Raw genomic sequence first — 17,159 nt, forward strand, 5'->3', positions numbered from 1 at the left:
GACCTGAACGTGGACCTGAGAGATGCAGCTGGATCTTCAGTTGATGTTGAAGCACATGCACTTTGAATCCTAGCACTTTAACCCCTTAATGCCTGAATTTATTTACAGTTATATAAAAATAAAATAAATACAGGGGAAAAAAAAGGAAGAAATAAAAAAAAAAAAAAGACTGGATTTAAATGTAATACAATTGAATATTAAATAAATGAATAACAATTAATAGATAACTTTACATGATCAATAAAATAAATTAATAAATAGGAGTGAATTAAAGCTAATGAATAAAATAAATCAGATGAACAAATAAAATTCGCAACCATACAGTCTTTCTTTTATTATATGTGTTTTATTGTAGTTATTATTTTCATTGTATTGTTCTACTGGTGTTGATTTGCTAGTGGTATTTTTGTATGCTGCTTTTTCTGGGAATGTGGATGGAAATGAAATGGCTGATTATTGAAGTCTGCTGTCCATCTTTTTCTCATTAACACAGCAAGAGTGCAGTGTTAATATGTAGAACCAAGCAGGACTAATTTCCCTGTGTTCCAACGGTCCAATAAGCGTCTGGAGGTCTGTAAAAAGATTAAATATCAGGGTCATTTTATGAAAGATGAACTGAGTCATGATGATATATTTACAGACAATATTGTAAGTTACACACGTGGACAAAATTGTTGGTATCCCATTAAGTCTAGCCAAAGTAGACTTAATGGGAGACAACCAAAGAGGACACCATTGTTGAAAACAAATCATAAAAAAGCCAAACTACATGTTGACAAGCCACAAAGCTTCTGGGAGAATGTCCTATGGACAGATGGGACAAAAATGGAACTTTTTGCTGAGGCACATCAGCTCTATGCTTACAGACGGAAAAATGAAGCATATGAAGAAAAGAACACCGTCCCTACTGTGGAACATGGAGGAGGCTCTGTTATGTTCTGGGCTGCTTTGCTGCATCTGGTACAGGGTGTCTTGAATCTGTGCAGGTACAATGAAATCTCAAGACTATCAAGGGATTCTAGAGAGAAATGTGTTGGCCAGTGTCAGAAAGCTTGGTCTCAGTCGCAGGTCATGGGTCTTGCAACAGGACAATGACCCAAAACACAGCTAAAAACACCAAGAATGGCTAAGAGGAAAACATTGGACTATTCTAAAGTGGCCTTCTATGAGCCCAGACCTAAATCCTATTGAGCATCTTTGGAAGGAGCTGAAACATGGCGTCTGGAAAAGGCTTCCTTCAAACCTGAGACAACTGGAGCAGTTTGCTTATGAGGAGTGGATCAAAATACCTGCTGAGAGGTGCAGAAGTCTCATTGAAAGTTACAGGAATCGTTTGATTGCAGTGATTGCCTCAAAAGGTTGTGCAACAAAATATTAAGTTCAGGATACCATCATTTTTGTCCAGGCCTGTTTCATGAGTTTATTCTTTAAATAATTCTGTTGAAGCATGTTTGAAAAGCAATGTCTGACTTTCATTGGTTAATTTTTTATAGAATTTTTATTTATTACTTTTGTCAGATTCACGTTATTTCTGTGAACATTATTTTTCTTTCATTAACCGAAGGGTACCAACAATTTTGTCCACGTGTGTAAATGCACAGGCAAACACCATTGTGTATAAGTTTAGCTTTTGTTTTACTCAAGTTAAAGTTTAAAGAAAATATAAATGTTTCTGTTGGAGCAATAAAAATGATTTCACTACTGAAATGTTTGTTTCCAAAAATGAAAATAACCCTTACTGTGGACACGTGTCTATAGCCTAAATTAGAGACAAGATGTCATCCTTGTAGTGGTGAAAACAGTCATGTCTATCAAATGATGGGAAAATATGCGGAAATATGACACATCTGTGAGTTTCACCCATCTCCTCTCTCTTGTTCCAGCCACTCAGCATCCAGTGAGCTGGTGGAGCAAGTGCAGAGTTTGAAGTATCTTGAGACAGAGATCGACTCCTGTCTGTTCTTTTCACTAAATGCTGATTCTTGTTGACAAAAAAAGCACGTTTCCATCTGCTCAGGGAAAGACATTTTAACCCCTCGTTTATAGATTACTCATCCACCCTCATCGATAACATCTCATCCTGGTTCACCTGCCTTACCACTACAACAAATAAAACGCTCCTATAATAAATCAGGCTAGTAAGCCCACCACCCTCTGACCAAACTGTACAGGCTGTCAGTGGTGAGGAAAGCCCCCCCGATCACTGAGGACCCCTCCCATCCCCAAGCAGACGATACACAACCCAACTGGCTCGGAAACATCGACACGCCCTTCATCGCCTTTGCATTATCAGTTTTAAATGACAAAAACTAGACCCAAGACTAGACTAAACCCACATATATCAGAGAGAACACTTTGCTACAGACAAATCAAAGGGTGAATGTGACTTTTGTACAGACTTTATTTATTTGTGCGGTCCATTTTTCCAGGATATTGTTCCAATTGTTTATTTGTGAAATAGCACAGTTTCATTTACAGACTGATAAACAGTGACGGTAACAAAAGAATGAACATCCAGTAGAAAGAAAAACAAAGCAGAAATGTGGAGATTTCTCTCTGCAGACCGAAGCCTGTTCAGGTGAGGATGTCGTGGGCCTGATGCTCCACCAGCATGGCCATGTTTTTAACATCCCCGCACCAGAAGTCCAGCCGCTCCTTCATGCCTTTGATCTGAAACAATGGCAGACAGGTTTAATTCAGTAACATGATGGAGCTTGTTGAGTTTAACAAAACTCTGAAACAAAATGAGCTCCAACCTGCTGCAGGTCCAGAACTCTGGGCTGCACCCAGGTCATCTGCACCTTCTGGTCCACCTCATCGATGTTACCTTTGATCAGGCCCACAGACAGAGCCTTCATCACCAGCAGCTCCACCTGTAGGAGACAAACATCAGAACCGGTTAGGGCTTTACTCCAGCCTGCACCAGGCTCAGCTGTATATGGTGACTGAACTTGCCTCATTCACGGGGATTTTGGCGCTCTGAGCGATCTCGGTGAAGGTCAGCTGTCTGTGATTTGCAGGGCGAGTGAAAGTCATCTGGAAGGGAGAGATTTGGACAAACGCACACATAAAAATCAGAACTAAACTGGTCTTAAAGCTTCTGAATATCAAATGATCTTGTGTAACGGGTAACGGGGGTCTTACCTCCATCACACAGAGAAGCTGGATCTTCTGCATCAGTTTGGCTTCATGTGCTGCGAGGTCCGGCTGTAAATGAGTTTTCATCAGTTAAGGTTAAAATACATTCACTGTGCCAGTGAATCAGACGATGCATCGGACCACATCTGAGACCAGTAACAAGACATAAAAAGTGTTGCTGCAGATATTATGAACCCAAAATATTTCATGGTTGCTTAAATGGTTTCATGATATTCTGCCTGAAAATGTAAATCCCTCCCAATCTTTCACTGAGGAACCTCGTTTTTAAACTGTTCAATGATTTCCTCACAAGATCTGGTTTTCCATCTTTTATCCTCATTAGTAATTCTTTATCAAACCACATTCATTTTTAATTTATTTAGGTTTTAAATTAATTTTTAGGCCTAAATGACGTCTGTCCCAGCAGGTTTTTGGGAACGTGTTGCAGGCCATCACACGGATGAAGAGTGAACACAAATAAGTTGCAAAGAGAACATGGATTCATGCTGTCTGCACTTAAATCAACGTTTAATCATTTAAAGAACTGTCAGATGTATTTTATTTTAATATTTTATTTTGCATTTTCCATATCATCAGTTGTAGAAAAGTCTTTACCTTCCCACTTAAAAAAAATAAAAATACAAATAAAATACACAAATACATAATAAGAAATGTAAAGAAAATAAAAGAATATTTAATAAAAAATTTTAATAAAATTTTAATTAAATAAATTAAAAATAAAATAAAAAAAATAAATAAAATAATTGGGGAGCAAACCCAATGGTTTTTTAATAAATACAGTACATTTTGGCCTCTGGTAAACATTGGCTGACTAAAGTCTCATAATTATAATTACTGATTCAATTTTAAATTTTTTGGGAAATTTGTCTATTTGTTGGTCTGAGTAATGTTAGTTAACCTGATTAGTTTCAGCTTGTTTTAATTTGTGCAACAATTTGATGGAAACAGGCATTTTCTTAAAAAAAAAAAAAAAATTATTGAAGAAATTCTTGGAATATGTGGATCAATCAAAGCTAACAAGTTCAACAAAAAATGACATACAGAAAATTAAAAAAAAAAAAAGTATAATTTACGTTGCTCTGGGCAGCAGGATTTCCATCACCTTTATTGTCTCAAGTTTCCTAATTATTTCAATAAATGTAGAGATAAATGCTTCTGAACTGTTTGGTCTGAGACGTGATGGAGCAAGCTCCCACTAGCTGGTGCTGCAGCCATGGTCAGCTACACAAAGGTGCAGCGTCGGCCACAACAACTCGTCACACCACTGTTTTACAGTGTGGTGATCCAGAGTGTGAAACCACAGAGAGATGATGGAGTAACTCAGGGGTCATCGAGAGCTCCTTTCCTGGATTTTTTTAAGGTATCCCTTCTCCAGCACACCTGAATCAAAGGCATGGCTCGTTAGCAGGCCTCTGCAGAGCTGAATGACAGGCGGAGGAGGGAATTCAGCAATTTAGTTCAGGTGTGTTGGAGAAGGTATGCATCTAAAAGTTAGAGACAGTAGATCTCGAGGACTGGACTTGGGCATCTCCTGGTTTAACTGGTCCATGTGACTCACCTGCTGGCCCCAGGCAGGCTTGAAACCCTGGAATTTCTCCACATTCCCTCCATTGAAGGCGTATAATGTATCGATGAGCCACTGTTTGTCTGTGTTCCTCAGGGACTCCAGGACAGGATGCATCAGCTGCAATGACAACCAGCAGATCATCATCAACACCCCAGTCTTCCCTTAACAAAATAAAACTATCAATAAGGTTGGTAAAAATCCCACCAGCTCTCCGAAGTTGTAAACTCCTTCTCCTAAGAGTCCAGCCAGTCCGAGAGTGAAAGCTCTCTCCTGCTTCTCTGTTTCTGTGGAGTCGACAACCCTTATTCAGGTACTCTGATCTGAATAACAAACTGGGTTCTGCTTTACTTCCATCAACTCATTCCTCACCTGGAAGGTCTTTGATGTCCACACATCCAAGGTAGCGCAGGGCGTCCTTGTAGTAGGAGGCGTGGTTTCCGATGATGCGATAATATTTGCTAGAAAGATCATAAAAGCGTCCGTGGACCGACGTCACCCCCGGCAAGTTATTCAGTATCTCCTCGACCTCTTCGATGATTTTCTGGAGGTGTGAAACAAACAGATTTAAACCTTCTAACCTGAAAGAAGATTTCATCCCCTTTTCAACCAGAGAAACAACAACAAGAACCTCCTTAATGAGTGACATTAAATACAGTAGAAGAGACCGACCCTTTTCCATCAGGCTTCAGGAGGAGGCGGGATAGTTGGTTAGATCCAAATAAAAGTTTTACTCATTGTTGAATGGTGGCAGCCATCATTGTAAAAAGAGTTAATCACCAGAACATTTTAAATTTGTCACACAACTTTATAAACCTGATGGGTCTGAGACCATTTTGGTTGCTTGAATACTTTTGATTTTGCCTTTAAATACCACATAAAAAGGTTTACCACAACCATATTTATTTGTCCCAACACAGCCTGTATGATCTGATTTTCTTTTTCACTTTAACTTGTTTTATTAACATATTGGGCACGAAAATGCAGAAAAATAATTAAACTCACTGTAATAAATAATACTTTTCTCATAATTAAACCCCAAAAACACTTCTGTTTAGTAAAATGACAAAAATTCTGTATATGAAAAGAAATGCCTGTCCATTCCAGTTTGACGCTCAGATAAATATGTTTGTATTATTAAACTGAAATGATCATATCTCCGGTTTTTAATGGTCTGTAAACATCCATTTCAGACCTGAACCTCTGCGTGAAGCTGACAGTAGCGCTCCAGGTGACCTAGTTTCTTTGTCACGGCGATGTGAAGATGATCTGATCATGCCAGCGTGATCACACACCCCTGAAGGAAAAAGTCTGACCTCTCGCGCATGAACAGGATAATCAACGAGAACATTATGGATACAAACCCATTTTTTTTCCACTATATCTGGTTAAAACTTCATCAGCCTCATCCTGTGATCTGGGATCACACCGGCATAATCTGATCATGTGACATGTTCGCGGCACCATAACAAAACAAGTAGGTCACTTAGACCACAAAAAACTAGATAGATGGTCGTTTTAATTTGATTATATAAAAGTATTTATCCAGAATTTACTCTGTGTAATCTGTAAATTGGCAGTTGCTGAGAGATAATTCAGTGTAAAACTAGAGCAGCGTTTCACTCCAGGAGTTACAAGAGAAATAGAAAAATAAAAAAGTTCATGTAAAATATAATTATGTAATAAATATTTAAATTTTTAATTATATACCAATGTGAGTTTAATGTTTAATTATTGTAATGTTTAATTATATATCAATGTAAGAAATCTAAGCTTCCATGTGGGAGACCAGAGTTCGATTCCCGCAGGGGATGGATATTAACACCTTCCAGTTGGGTCCTTAGGGAAGACCCTGACGCTACTGCCTGACCACTGTGTGTCTGCTAAGATGACTGTAATGTAACATAAACTAAAATTTAGTTCTACCTACAAATCCCAACTTTTGTTTCAACCACATCAAAGCAAAACCTGGCGCTGCATCAGATCTTCTGTTGATCAAACGTCAATCACAACTTTTACTGCGTTCTTTCGTGCCCGAGACATTTCTCTTGGCTAGAGCCGCCTACCATCTGACGCGCACGTTTACCCACAATGCCGCTGAAGTCTGCTTCCTGTATTTGGTTCACTTGAAGCTAATCGAGAGCTTTGTTTGTAGACAGACCAGAGTTCGCTTCTTTGATCTGCATCAAGAGTTTGTTTGTTCATCCACACCTCCCCAAACGTACCGGACTTTCCTCACAGCCACCCATAGAAGCCAAAGTACTGCAGGTTTTTCTGCAGATGGTGCCGGTCAGATTTCACGCTCAGACATCATGTCTGTTAGGTGCACGCCACAGACGATCCATGTGCTGCACTTCAATTTCGAGTTTCGTCTTTGGCGTTCCTCTACACTGTAGATTAACTTTTTTTTTTTTTTTTTTTTAAACATTAAGTGCATTGGTTCCGAATCGTCCACTTCGGAATCACATGTATCTAAACAACAACTTCGTCCCACCCCTACAACAGATGATAATGAACCGGTTGTGAGAAATCATTTTCACCCAATCATTTAAAATCAATCTGAGCAGAGATTCCAGCTGGCATGTTAACATGGACGCTGGATAAAGTGATCAGCTGTGCATTTACATGATGGAAAGATTTAAAGGTCCCATATTATGCAAAATTCACTTTTTAATGGTTTTGGAACAGTCATACTGGTCCCCCCGCATGTGTAGGAGACCCGTAAGTGTGAAACTCTTTCAGGCGCTCTCTCTCCCCCCTGCTCCACCTCTAGGGAAGTAAGCGCTGAAATGAGCTTGTTTGAAAGCGTGTACGTTATGACGTCATAAGGGACAATAACCACTCCCCACAGAGCGATGGACCCGTCTACCGGCTCTCAAAGCCCGCCCTCTAAACATCACCTAGCGCCCAGTGTTTTTCCCTCTTCGGCAACCCTCGTTAGCGGACATGGCTAAGCGACAGAAGCACTGTTCTGTTTGTGGCTGCATAAATGAACACGAAAACGTTTTTTTACTTCCATCCACTGAACCCACGAGGACTGAGTGGATTAATTTTATTTTTGGAGGAAATGTACCCGGAAAACTTCCAAAGGTTTTGCATGTCTGTGGCCAGCATTTCAAAGAGGACTGTTTCCACAACATGGGGGCATGGAAAGCAGGCTTCGCCAACCGTTTGAAGCTGAAGCCAGGTTCAATACCAACTGTCCGTGACACAGCTGGAGAGGTAAGAGCTGGCAGTTATTTTATCGTTTCGGCCTTATTAGTCTGATAGCTTGAAAATATATTAACCTGTCAATCACCTCATGACGGGCGATGCGATGGGCGGAGCCAACAGCTGAGCTGCTCCACCAGGGTTCCGCCCACCATAAACGGCACATTTCTGAAGCTGCTAAAAAGAGGGAGGTGAAGAGAAGCCGCTGCACTCAAACTGAGGGTCGATTTGTCCATACCATGGCGGAAATATTTCATTTAGATATTAATGAATGGTCTCAGATTGGGAATAAAGTGTATAATATGGGACCTTTAATACAATCATAACACTTCTGAAATGCACATGCCTACAAATTCGGAAGATTATTTATTTTATTATTTTGAACCTTTTGACTACTGAGATGCTAAATAATCCTTAACTCTTTCAGTTTCCAACAAAAATGTATCATGTTCTGTTTTGTTGGCACCATTTTTCGAGTCTTCCCTGTAAGTCATTAAATCACACAACCCCCACGCGGTTCAAGCATGCATAGAAACAACCTCCACCACAGCAACCATCAGAATGATTGTAGACTTGGTTATTTATTTCCCTGCTGATCCAGTCATGAAAAGGTTTAAACCATCTCTTTCAACCAGACTGAAAATTCTTTCCGACTGAGACGGATCAGATGAGCCGAGATGTTTACATGACGCATTTTTATTCTGATTGGACGTTTAATCGTATCAAAAGTTCTTCATGCAAACGCAGTTGGTGATGTTATTTATGTACACGTCCTGTTCTTCACAGGTTTGGATGAGGAAACAACCAGATGTTTTAATGTTGCCAACACACTTTTCCACAAAAAACAGTCTGAACTTTTAACGAGAAAAAAATTGCCATAACTTTAGTCATGGATTGCTGACATGCAACATATTTGAAATATGTTATTTTAATGTATTTAAAGTGTATTTTCAGCTACAAATATTAATAAAATTTAGGCACTGATGGCACAGTATCGTTTAACTCAGTTTTCAACCTAAACGCATCGTATTGGTTAGGGGGTATTTGGCTGAAAAAGGTTTGAGGAAAAACTGTACTAGAAGGAGTGTGACTACCACCACTGGTATGTGTATCACAGCTTAAAAACTATGGCTTTAGATAATTTGTTCTGTTAAAGGATAAATCCTGATGTTGGTTGTAACACTCGGTTGAAGACCCATCTATTCAGCTTAGCTTTTAGTTGATATTCAGTTATTTAAGTCTTAATTAGCTTCGTAATATTTGGTTTTATTACTTCTGACGTTTTATACACTGAATGCTCTTTTACTGCCTTTTATTGTTTCTGGATCCTTCCAGTGTTTCCTCTACGGGGGTCCGTCTGTACTGGGGGTGGTGTCCGGCTGTGGCTGATCGATGCGGTGGGACGTACGTCTTGGCGGTGGGGGCTGGTGTCTCAGCCAGGTCTCCCCGGGCCGCCGTGCTCCTGTGTCCCTGCAGTTGCAGAAACTTGGCAGAATACTGTCCCACCCTTGGTGCAGATGGATCCCCTACTGATGAGGTTTCCTCATTTGTCCATCTGCACCTGGCATCATGTACTTTGAATTATCCTAGGCTGAAGGAGTGTGTGTGCCTGTATGGGGGTTGGGGGGTGAGGGTGATTGGACGGGAATGTTTTTAAATGTAAGGCGCTTTGAGCCACAATCTTGTACGAAAGGCGCTTTATAAATAAAGTTTTGATTGATTTTTTTGAACAGGTAAAGCTGCAACTGGATGTGTTTTTTCTGGTGGCTCTGGCTGCTGCTGTGGTCATGTTACAGCTGAAGTATCATTTAAACCTGTGGTCAGTCAAACAGCAGCTGAACCAGCTCCTCTAGTTAACTGTCCATTGCAGTGATAAAAGATGCATCCCTGACAGACACTGACTCTACCAGCTATTATTTATGGCTCTGACAATGACAATATAAATACTAAAGAAAACACATAAAAATTATGAAGTTAGATTTTGATATGCTGCAGCTATTCTGCCAGCTCAGAGTTATTTCAGTAAGAGCAGGAATGACACACGTCTTCGTAACGGTGTTGGATTTAACAGCCAATGCTTTTTGTTACCACACACCAGCTGTGAACATGTGGCGTGAAACGTGCCACAGCGAGTTATATCTGAACCAGGTATGAGGCAGGTTCTGCGTCAGCAACAGCTAAACACAGACGGCTGAGAGTTGAAGAGGTTTCACCTTCGTGGCAGGGAGATCGTTGATTTCCAGCTTCAGACTGCCGATGGATGTCTTGCAGAGGATGACCGCTTCTTCGCTACTTTTCACCTGAAACACGACAAAGTTCGATTCAAAGTTTAGAAATATTTGACTTTAAAACCTGATGTGTTGGTATTGACTTACTAACCTTTTCTTTTGTCTTTTCGAGAAAAGTGATGGCATCTTTTGGATCTAAAAACCAAAAAATACTTTAGTCAAGTTTTTTAAAAAGTGAGGAAAAACATTGCTCTGGAGAAAAAAATGTTGCTTTCACCTGACATCTGTCTGGCAACATACAGGATAATCTCGACCAGTGACAACGGATTGATTCTGTTGGAGGGGAAAGAGTAAATTAGCAGAACAAACAGTAAACAAACAGAAGTTTATGCCAAATGTTTCAACCACTTTCACCTCACCTGTGTTCAAAGTCACAGAGGAAATTTTCATAAAGCTGTAAGAAGAAACAGAAAAGTTAAATTAGCTCAGTGTTATTTTCCAGATTTGTCATGTTTTAATATCATTCTTCCTGTCCTAGAGCTGCAAGTACTGGTGGGAGACTAGAAATGATGATGGTACTCAAACACTGTCTGTTTAAAGTAGACAGGTGATTTTAAGACCTCAGTTTGGATAAAGGTGAGACAAACACTGTGATCTGTGGAGATAAACAACAGTCTCTCTGCACTCCGGTTCCTTTCAGAAACTCAGAATGCAATCGGGGGAGGCTCCAATCTCATTCGAAGCAAAATTATAAGTGATGTGAAGTGACAGTGGCCAAGGGGGAAAAAAAATCAAACCAATCCTTGGGGGGTCTAAAGTTAAAACAGCTTTGAAATAGCTCTAGTACAAACACTGAACCAACACCAAATGCTGTTTAATTTTTTCCAGGCTTCTCTGTAGTCTCTGTTGGCTTGTGTCAGGACTGTCCCTTATTGAGAGGCTGCAGGTTATTACAATGCTGTGCCCTGTTAAAACTCTGACAGTAAAATGTTCTATATTATTTATTGTCCAAACTTGTGCACAAATTGATGTCATGCAGTGGGAACTCATTGTACAACTTTGGGCATTTTGCTGAAAAAGCAGGCTTATCACTCAGTAGGCTAGAAAAAGGAGTAGACTTTGTGCTGGGGGAATTTTTTGTGTATGTGTAGTTTGTCACCATAACTGCTTAGGTTTTACTGTCTACATACAATCATTGAGAGAAAAACTCTGGTCTTCAAGAAACTATGCTGTAAAAGAAACAAAAGGAGACTGTAATGCAGCTACCTGTATGAGGCCATCTCCTGTTTTGAAGCATGGATCTTTAACAAAGTCTGTCAGCTTCAGTGTCAACTGATGCCACAATCTGTAATAATAAAGAATCAAGTAAAAACTGTAGGCAGCAGCAATTATTTATCCTAACAGCCAGAAAATTACTCTATCATGTAAAACAATAGAGCAAAAAAATTAAACAAATACTGTCAAGCAAGCAGCTGGTTATGGTGTTAGGTGGAGTTAACAATAGTTTACATGCTCATAAGTTGGATGTGCTACTGAATAAGAAACATACTGATTTCTAAAACATTTTGTTAATAGTTATGATAGTAACAGAAGAGTCATCCACAACATTTCTTTAAAAAAAAGTGTAAAGAAAACTTGGGACAGAAAAGAATCTAAATATTTCATCAAATTAACTAACAACTGTCAAACTTTGAACAAAACACACATTAGACTTTATCCGATATGCTCAATTGTTAATTAAAATTACTATAATAGTCAACTTTCTGATCTGTTAGATTGCTATTAGCATTGGCTAACCTTCTACTTCAGTGGCTAACGTTAGCTCCGTGAATGACTCAGCGTGCAATTCCAATGAATGAGCTAGCTAACGTTAGCAAGCTAGCGCTAGCATGGCTCCTCAACGTCAGCTATCAGACATTTTACCTTTTGTTGTATAAATCTTCCAAGGCGTGCCACTCCGAAGCCATCTCTGGCGTGGAGCTGTTGCTCTGCTGTTGTTTGAGGTACCCGCTAACATCTTTCATGGTAGCGACAGAATGAAGTGTAGATTCTATACAGGATTGGTAAGTGTTGTTAAATTATCAGCTAACATCAAATAGCCTGTCTTCTTGTGGATTTGCGCAGCTGCGAGGCGAAAAGAATTATGGGACATGAAGGAGGTGTCTTTAAAGCTAGCTAAAAGTTTTTACTTTTTTTATTATTATTATTTTTTAGCCCTTGCCTCCAGCGAATAAAAGGTTTGCATCCTCCTGTTTAAAACATTTTTTTAGTAGCAAAATATTAAATATTTGTGATCCGATGCACATGATGAAGGAAAAAACTACAACTATTATGAATGCCTATTCACGGCTAATGGGCTAGTACAGCTAATGTTAAGTTGCATTTTATAAACCGGAAATTTGGTAGGGCTGCGCTCTAACTAGGATAATCTAACAAACAAGTCAGTTCTTTTAGCATTTTCATGTCTTTAATTTGGATAGCGTTTTTCAGCCAATTATTTTGTTACATTTCCACAAAGGCAGCACACGCAGTTATATTTTGTAGTGAAAGTAGTTCGAGCTCCAGTTCCTTTACAAGGTGGCATTGAATGCAACATCAGGCTAGCGTGTACTGTTGACAAATATTAAGGTACTCATCCGCCCGGGAAGGACATAAAGTTTAGCAGGCGCACGGGCAATGTAAATCAGTAGCACGTGCTTTTTTTAAATGTTAGTCTTGCATATGTTTAGAAATATGTTTAAGTAAAATAGCGAGTGTGGCTGTCCCAACTGTGTTATGGCTTCTTTAGTAAGCTCGTTGTTAATGTCACCTGTCAGACTTTGTTATTTGTACCGCAGCCTGTGTTCAGGAACAGCAAGGAAGCTCCGTACAAACGGTTAGTAGACAACACGGTTGAACTAATGCAACAGAAACATTTAGGGTTGATGAATAATGGGGTCGATGCACTGTTTTATAGGCTCTGGTCGCAGCAGCTTTAATGCGACTGAAGCTGCAGGAGCTCTGTTCAGGTACCTTCACTGACTGCATGGACAAACCATCTGATCAGACGTTGCAGGTTTAGTAGTGAGGCAGTGTCAGATGTTGACACAAAAAACAATAAAATCAGCCAACATGCACTGATTTGACTCTCCCAGCTGTTTCCCTCTCCTTATATACTTAATTTACATGTTTCAATAAATCACTGTGCTTATTTTCTATTTTAATGGCATATATAAAGAATTAGGGATGGCTCAGAACTCTTTCCCAGTTCTGTATTAGAGAAAAACACCAATTTGCCATATCTGAGAACCTTTAACCCTTTTGTATTTTATAGCTTCCCACAGCTAAAGGAAGCATCTTCAAATATTGTTTAGTTGTCTTTGGGTTTGCTGAATCACTTGTTTCTTTAATTCCAGCTGATAAATGGGGAAACTTTCTGACAGTAGACTTTAATTTCTTCACAGATGGACAGGATTTTCCTGCTGGAATGGGACGCGAGGACTCTTCTCGCGTGGCAGCGGTGCATCTGACAAGCAGCAGACTCTGGAGGACATCGCCAAAAGCATCCGAGATCAGCAGTACAAGAGGGTTGTTGTGATGGCTGGAGCTGGGATCAGCACTCCAAGTGGCATCCCAGATTTCAGGTAAAAACACCACATGTTGTTTCCTGTCATGGTGGCTTTTTTTTTTCTGGTTATTAAACCTATTATTGCAGTTATTGTTTTGGACTTGCAGGTCTCCAGGAAGCGGTCTCTATGACAACCTGCAGCAATACAACCTGCCATATGCTGAGGCTATCTTCGAAATCAACTTTTTCCACCAAAACCCTAATCCCTTTTTTGCCCTGGCCAAAGAGCTCTACCCGGGGAACTACCAACCCAATCTGACGCACTACTTTGTGCGTCTGCTTCACGAAAAGGGTCAGCTCCTCCGGATGTACACGCAGAACATCGACGGGCTGGAGAGACGTATGCGTTTACCTCTCTGAAGTTTGTGTGCAACGCTGCATAGATAATGTGTTGCGATTTGAAGTTTTAATGCTTGGTTGTTGTGTTTGTGTAAGTGGCCGGGATTCCTCCAGAGATGCTGGTGGAGGCCCACGGTACGTTCGCCACCGCCACCTGCACAGTGTGCCTGCGCAAATACAAGGATGAGGACCTCCGAGTGAGTCACAACAAACACATTTTCTCTCTTCATTTAGTCAGATATTATGTCACTTTCGCCCACAGATCTGGTTTCCACCCATCCGAACATTCTTCATGGAAACGGTTTTCTCTGATGGTAGAGCCTTCTTTCTGTAGGAAAGTTCTCTGGACGTTCTCTGTCAATATAATCTCACACTGCTTCAATAATATTGAGATCCGAGGTCTGGGGAGGATTCATCCCTCCATCAGACCGGTTGCCACTGGTTTCAGTCCAGGTCTTGTGTCATGTGGCCTTTTCTCCCTGTTTCCCAGCCTGTTACAAATACAACATGTCTTTGTAACAGGCTGCTAGTGAAACTGGTTCTTTAAGTCTTCTGTTATATGTTGACACAACACTGCGTCATCCCCTGAGTTTTGATATACAGATTACTAGTAAGTTAACAAGGAAAGAAGTAATTTCTCTGAAAACGCACAAAGAAGGGTGTAAAAGCAGCCAAAGAAAACCTTCAAAAGACTTTCAGAAAACTGAAGCGTTGCTCAGGCCACTTCAAAACATCACAAGAAAGTCCAGCTGCTTTGCAGGAAAACACACACCCATGCGGGCTGGACCAAGACTTTTATAGAATGCTGTTCTGGATTTGACTAAATGGTGCACAAAGTGCTGTAGAAATATTTTTATAATTAATATATAATTAATTTAACTGCTGATGAGAATTTGTTCAAGGCAAATAAAGCAGCTATTATTATTTTACCTGATGAGTATCTAAGGTGGTCAAAAATCACAAGTCCAAGTTTTAACTTCCCACCTTCCAGGTGCATTGTGGCTGCTTAAAATAATGTACCCCAAAACATGTGCTCTTCTTCAGTAAGACCAGTGTGGATTAAGAGGGGTGGAACAATGTGGAAAAAGGGGCAGACTATGATGTTTCTATGTTGTGTCTCATTAGCCCGCCGTGATGAGTGGGACGGTCCCCAGGTGTCCCACCTGTAAGGGCGTGGTAAAGCCTGACATTGTGTTTTTTGGGGAAGAGCTTCCTCAGCACTTCTTGAAGTACCTCACAGACTTCCCACTGGCAGACCTGCTCATCGTCATGGGAACTTCACTGGAGGTGAGGAGTGCTGGATTCAAACTGAGTGAATTAAAGGTCGAATTTGCAGGACTGACAGCTGATGTGGTCGTTTTGAGTGAGTTGCTTTTACATCTAATCTGAGAAAATTCTCCTTCCATTCAGGTTTCACAACATCAGCAGTGTTTCAGGCCACAAAGATTCTTTTTAAATAATATTTTCAGCCATTTCTCATCATTTAATACACATTTCAGAGCCTTCTGCCAGATGATCTTCGGGCCAGCCTGGCTGGTGGTGTTAGGATGATTATTTTCAGGGGTTGAGAACTGTATTTCGTGTTTTTGTGGAACTAAAAGCTGCTTCTTAAAAAGTATTTTTGAGGCTCAGGCTACAACAGGATGGATTGGGTTATTTAAAGATTGCAGCATCAGCAGTACTCTGAACCTAAAGGTGATTTTATGGTGTTTTTATGCAGCATGTGTGGGACCTGTTATTTGAAAACATATTAAAACAATGATTTGCTGTTTATGTTAGTAAATAGATTCTTGGAGAATAATCCCACTGTGAAACTTTCTCTTTGCTCTGCAGGTGGAACCGTTCGCCAGCCTGGCAGGAGCCGTGCGCAGCTCTGTACCCCGTCTGCTCATCAACAGGGACCCGGTGGGGCCATTCGCCCGGGCCATTCATGACGTCGTGCGGCTGGGCGATGTGGTCAGCGGCGTTCAGGCCCTCGTCAGTGCCCTGGGCTGGACTCGGGAGCTGGATGCCCTGATGGCGGCCGGCGCTCAGAAAGTGAGTCGGATTTTCTTTGGTCTTCTTTTTAAGTCTCTTATTTAGATGATGGGTTTTGAACCATAATCATTTTTGTTGAAAGTTTATCATTTGGTTAGATATAAATGAAGCCAGCAGATGCAAAAATATTGATTTTTGTTCTCTGTATCATCCCATCCACAGCAGACTTTGTTCCATAGACTGATACTCCAGGCTCTGCAGAACTCAAACATCTTTCTTGATGCTTCCTAGGATGTGCAACAGGCATTTTTTTTGCAGTGACCACATGAAAACTGATGTCGTTGACTTTTCTCTGCAGGCTGCAACACACACAGAAGAGTGAGAGGTTCGCCTGTCTTCACTGCCTACAGTTTGACTTATTTCGCTGCTCTCAAAACTGCAGCAGAAGATCCAGCTGACTTCTTTTTCTCTGACTTTCATGAGATTGTTGGTCAGTGGAAGCTCAGACAATGAACTATTCTGTAGAAATGCAGTAAAACAGGTAATTTATTCTAAGTCAAAGATAAAATGCAGGTAAAAGATGTATAACAGGATCTTTCTCATCCTTTGTCTCGTGCAATAAACTGATCACGCTGAACTAACAAGGAATAAAATAGATGGTATGGAGTACATTTAGTTTCTGGAAGTTTTGTAGTATGGAGGGCTAAAAGTAACAAAATAAATATAAGAATGGCTCAAAAATTTACTAAATTAATTATACAAAAAACAAACTGTATTAAATACCTATTTTTATTTTCTTTGTCATTCAAGTTTCAGTTTATTTATTTAATAAATACAATTCCTCCTTTATTTTTCTATCCCTGTTTTTATTTCTGTATTATTTTCCTTTTGCATTTTTTTCTCCCCAAAATTATTTTTGGAATTCTTAAAAAAATGTTTAAACGATAAAAATTTAAGAGTTTTTATATAATTTATATAATTGGGACATTAACTGGTTTATTGAGCACATTTATTAATGTAAATGACATAAGGGAAAAAATCCTGATGGTTGCCTTTATATATAAAATAAGCAGTT

General features: G+C 40.0%; 2 protein-coding genes across 5 annotated transcripts; one reads left to right on the forward strand and one right to left on the reverse strand.

Annotated features, from left to right (window-relative positions):
- Positions 1-2,383: 2,383 nt before the first annotated feature.
- On the reverse strand, positions 2,384-12,216 carry psmd13 (proteasome 26S subunit, non-ATPase 13). The gene is made up of 13 exons (XM_041984428.1): positions 12,085-12,216; positions 11,428-11,506; positions 10,581-10,615; positions 10,439-10,494; positions 10,313-10,356; positions 10,147-10,233; positions 5,096-5,267; positions 4,931-5,010; positions 4,718-4,843; positions 3,145-3,207; positions 2,956-3,036; positions 2,757-2,873; positions 2,384-2,670 (listed from the first exon to the last, which is right to left on the reverse strand). Exons 1-13 carry the CDS (start codon positions 12,183-12,185, stop codon positions 2,575-2,577), a joined length of 1,137 nt encoding a protein of 378 aa, XP_041840362.1. The 5' UTR covers positions 12,186-12,216; the 3' UTR covers positions 2,384-2,574.
- A 90-nt stretch (positions 12,217-12,306) lies between these two features.
- Positions 12,307-16,934, forward strand: sirt3 (sirtuin 3). 4 transcript variants are annotated; one of them, XM_041984448.1, is made up of 9 exons: positions 12,384-12,398; positions 12,978-13,036; positions 13,118-13,169; positions 13,605-13,784; positions 13,876-14,108; positions 14,204-14,304; positions 15,233-15,394; positions 15,941-16,144; positions 16,443-16,933. In XM_041984448.1, the coding sequence occupies exons 4-9, from the start codon at positions 13,738-13,740 to the stop codon at positions 16,464-16,466; spliced, it is 771 nt and encodes a 256-aa protein (XP_041840382.1). In that variant the 5' UTR covers positions 12,384-12,398; positions 12,978-13,036; positions 13,118-13,169; positions 13,605-13,737; the 3' UTR covers positions 16,467-16,933. The 4 variants fall into 4 exon arrangements, with proteins under 4 accessions (XP_041840375.1, XP_041840382.1, XP_041840369.1 ...); XM_041984435.1 differs by lacking the exon at positions 12,384-12,398 and having other exon boundaries at positions 12,623-13,036; positions 16,443-16,934; XM_041984441.1 differs by lacking the exons at positions 12,978-13,036; positions 13,118-13,169 and having other exon boundaries at positions 12,307-12,398.
- Positions 16,935-17,159: the final 225 nt, after the last annotated feature.

This window comes from Melanotaenia boesemani, chromosome 1, assembly GCF_017639745.1.
Source record: "Melanotaenia boesemani isolate fMelBoe1 chromosome 1, fMelBoe1.pri, whole genome shotgun sequence".
NCBI lineage: Eukaryota > Metazoa > Chordata > Actinopteri > Atheriniformes > Melanotaeniidae > Melanotaenia > Melanotaenia boesemani.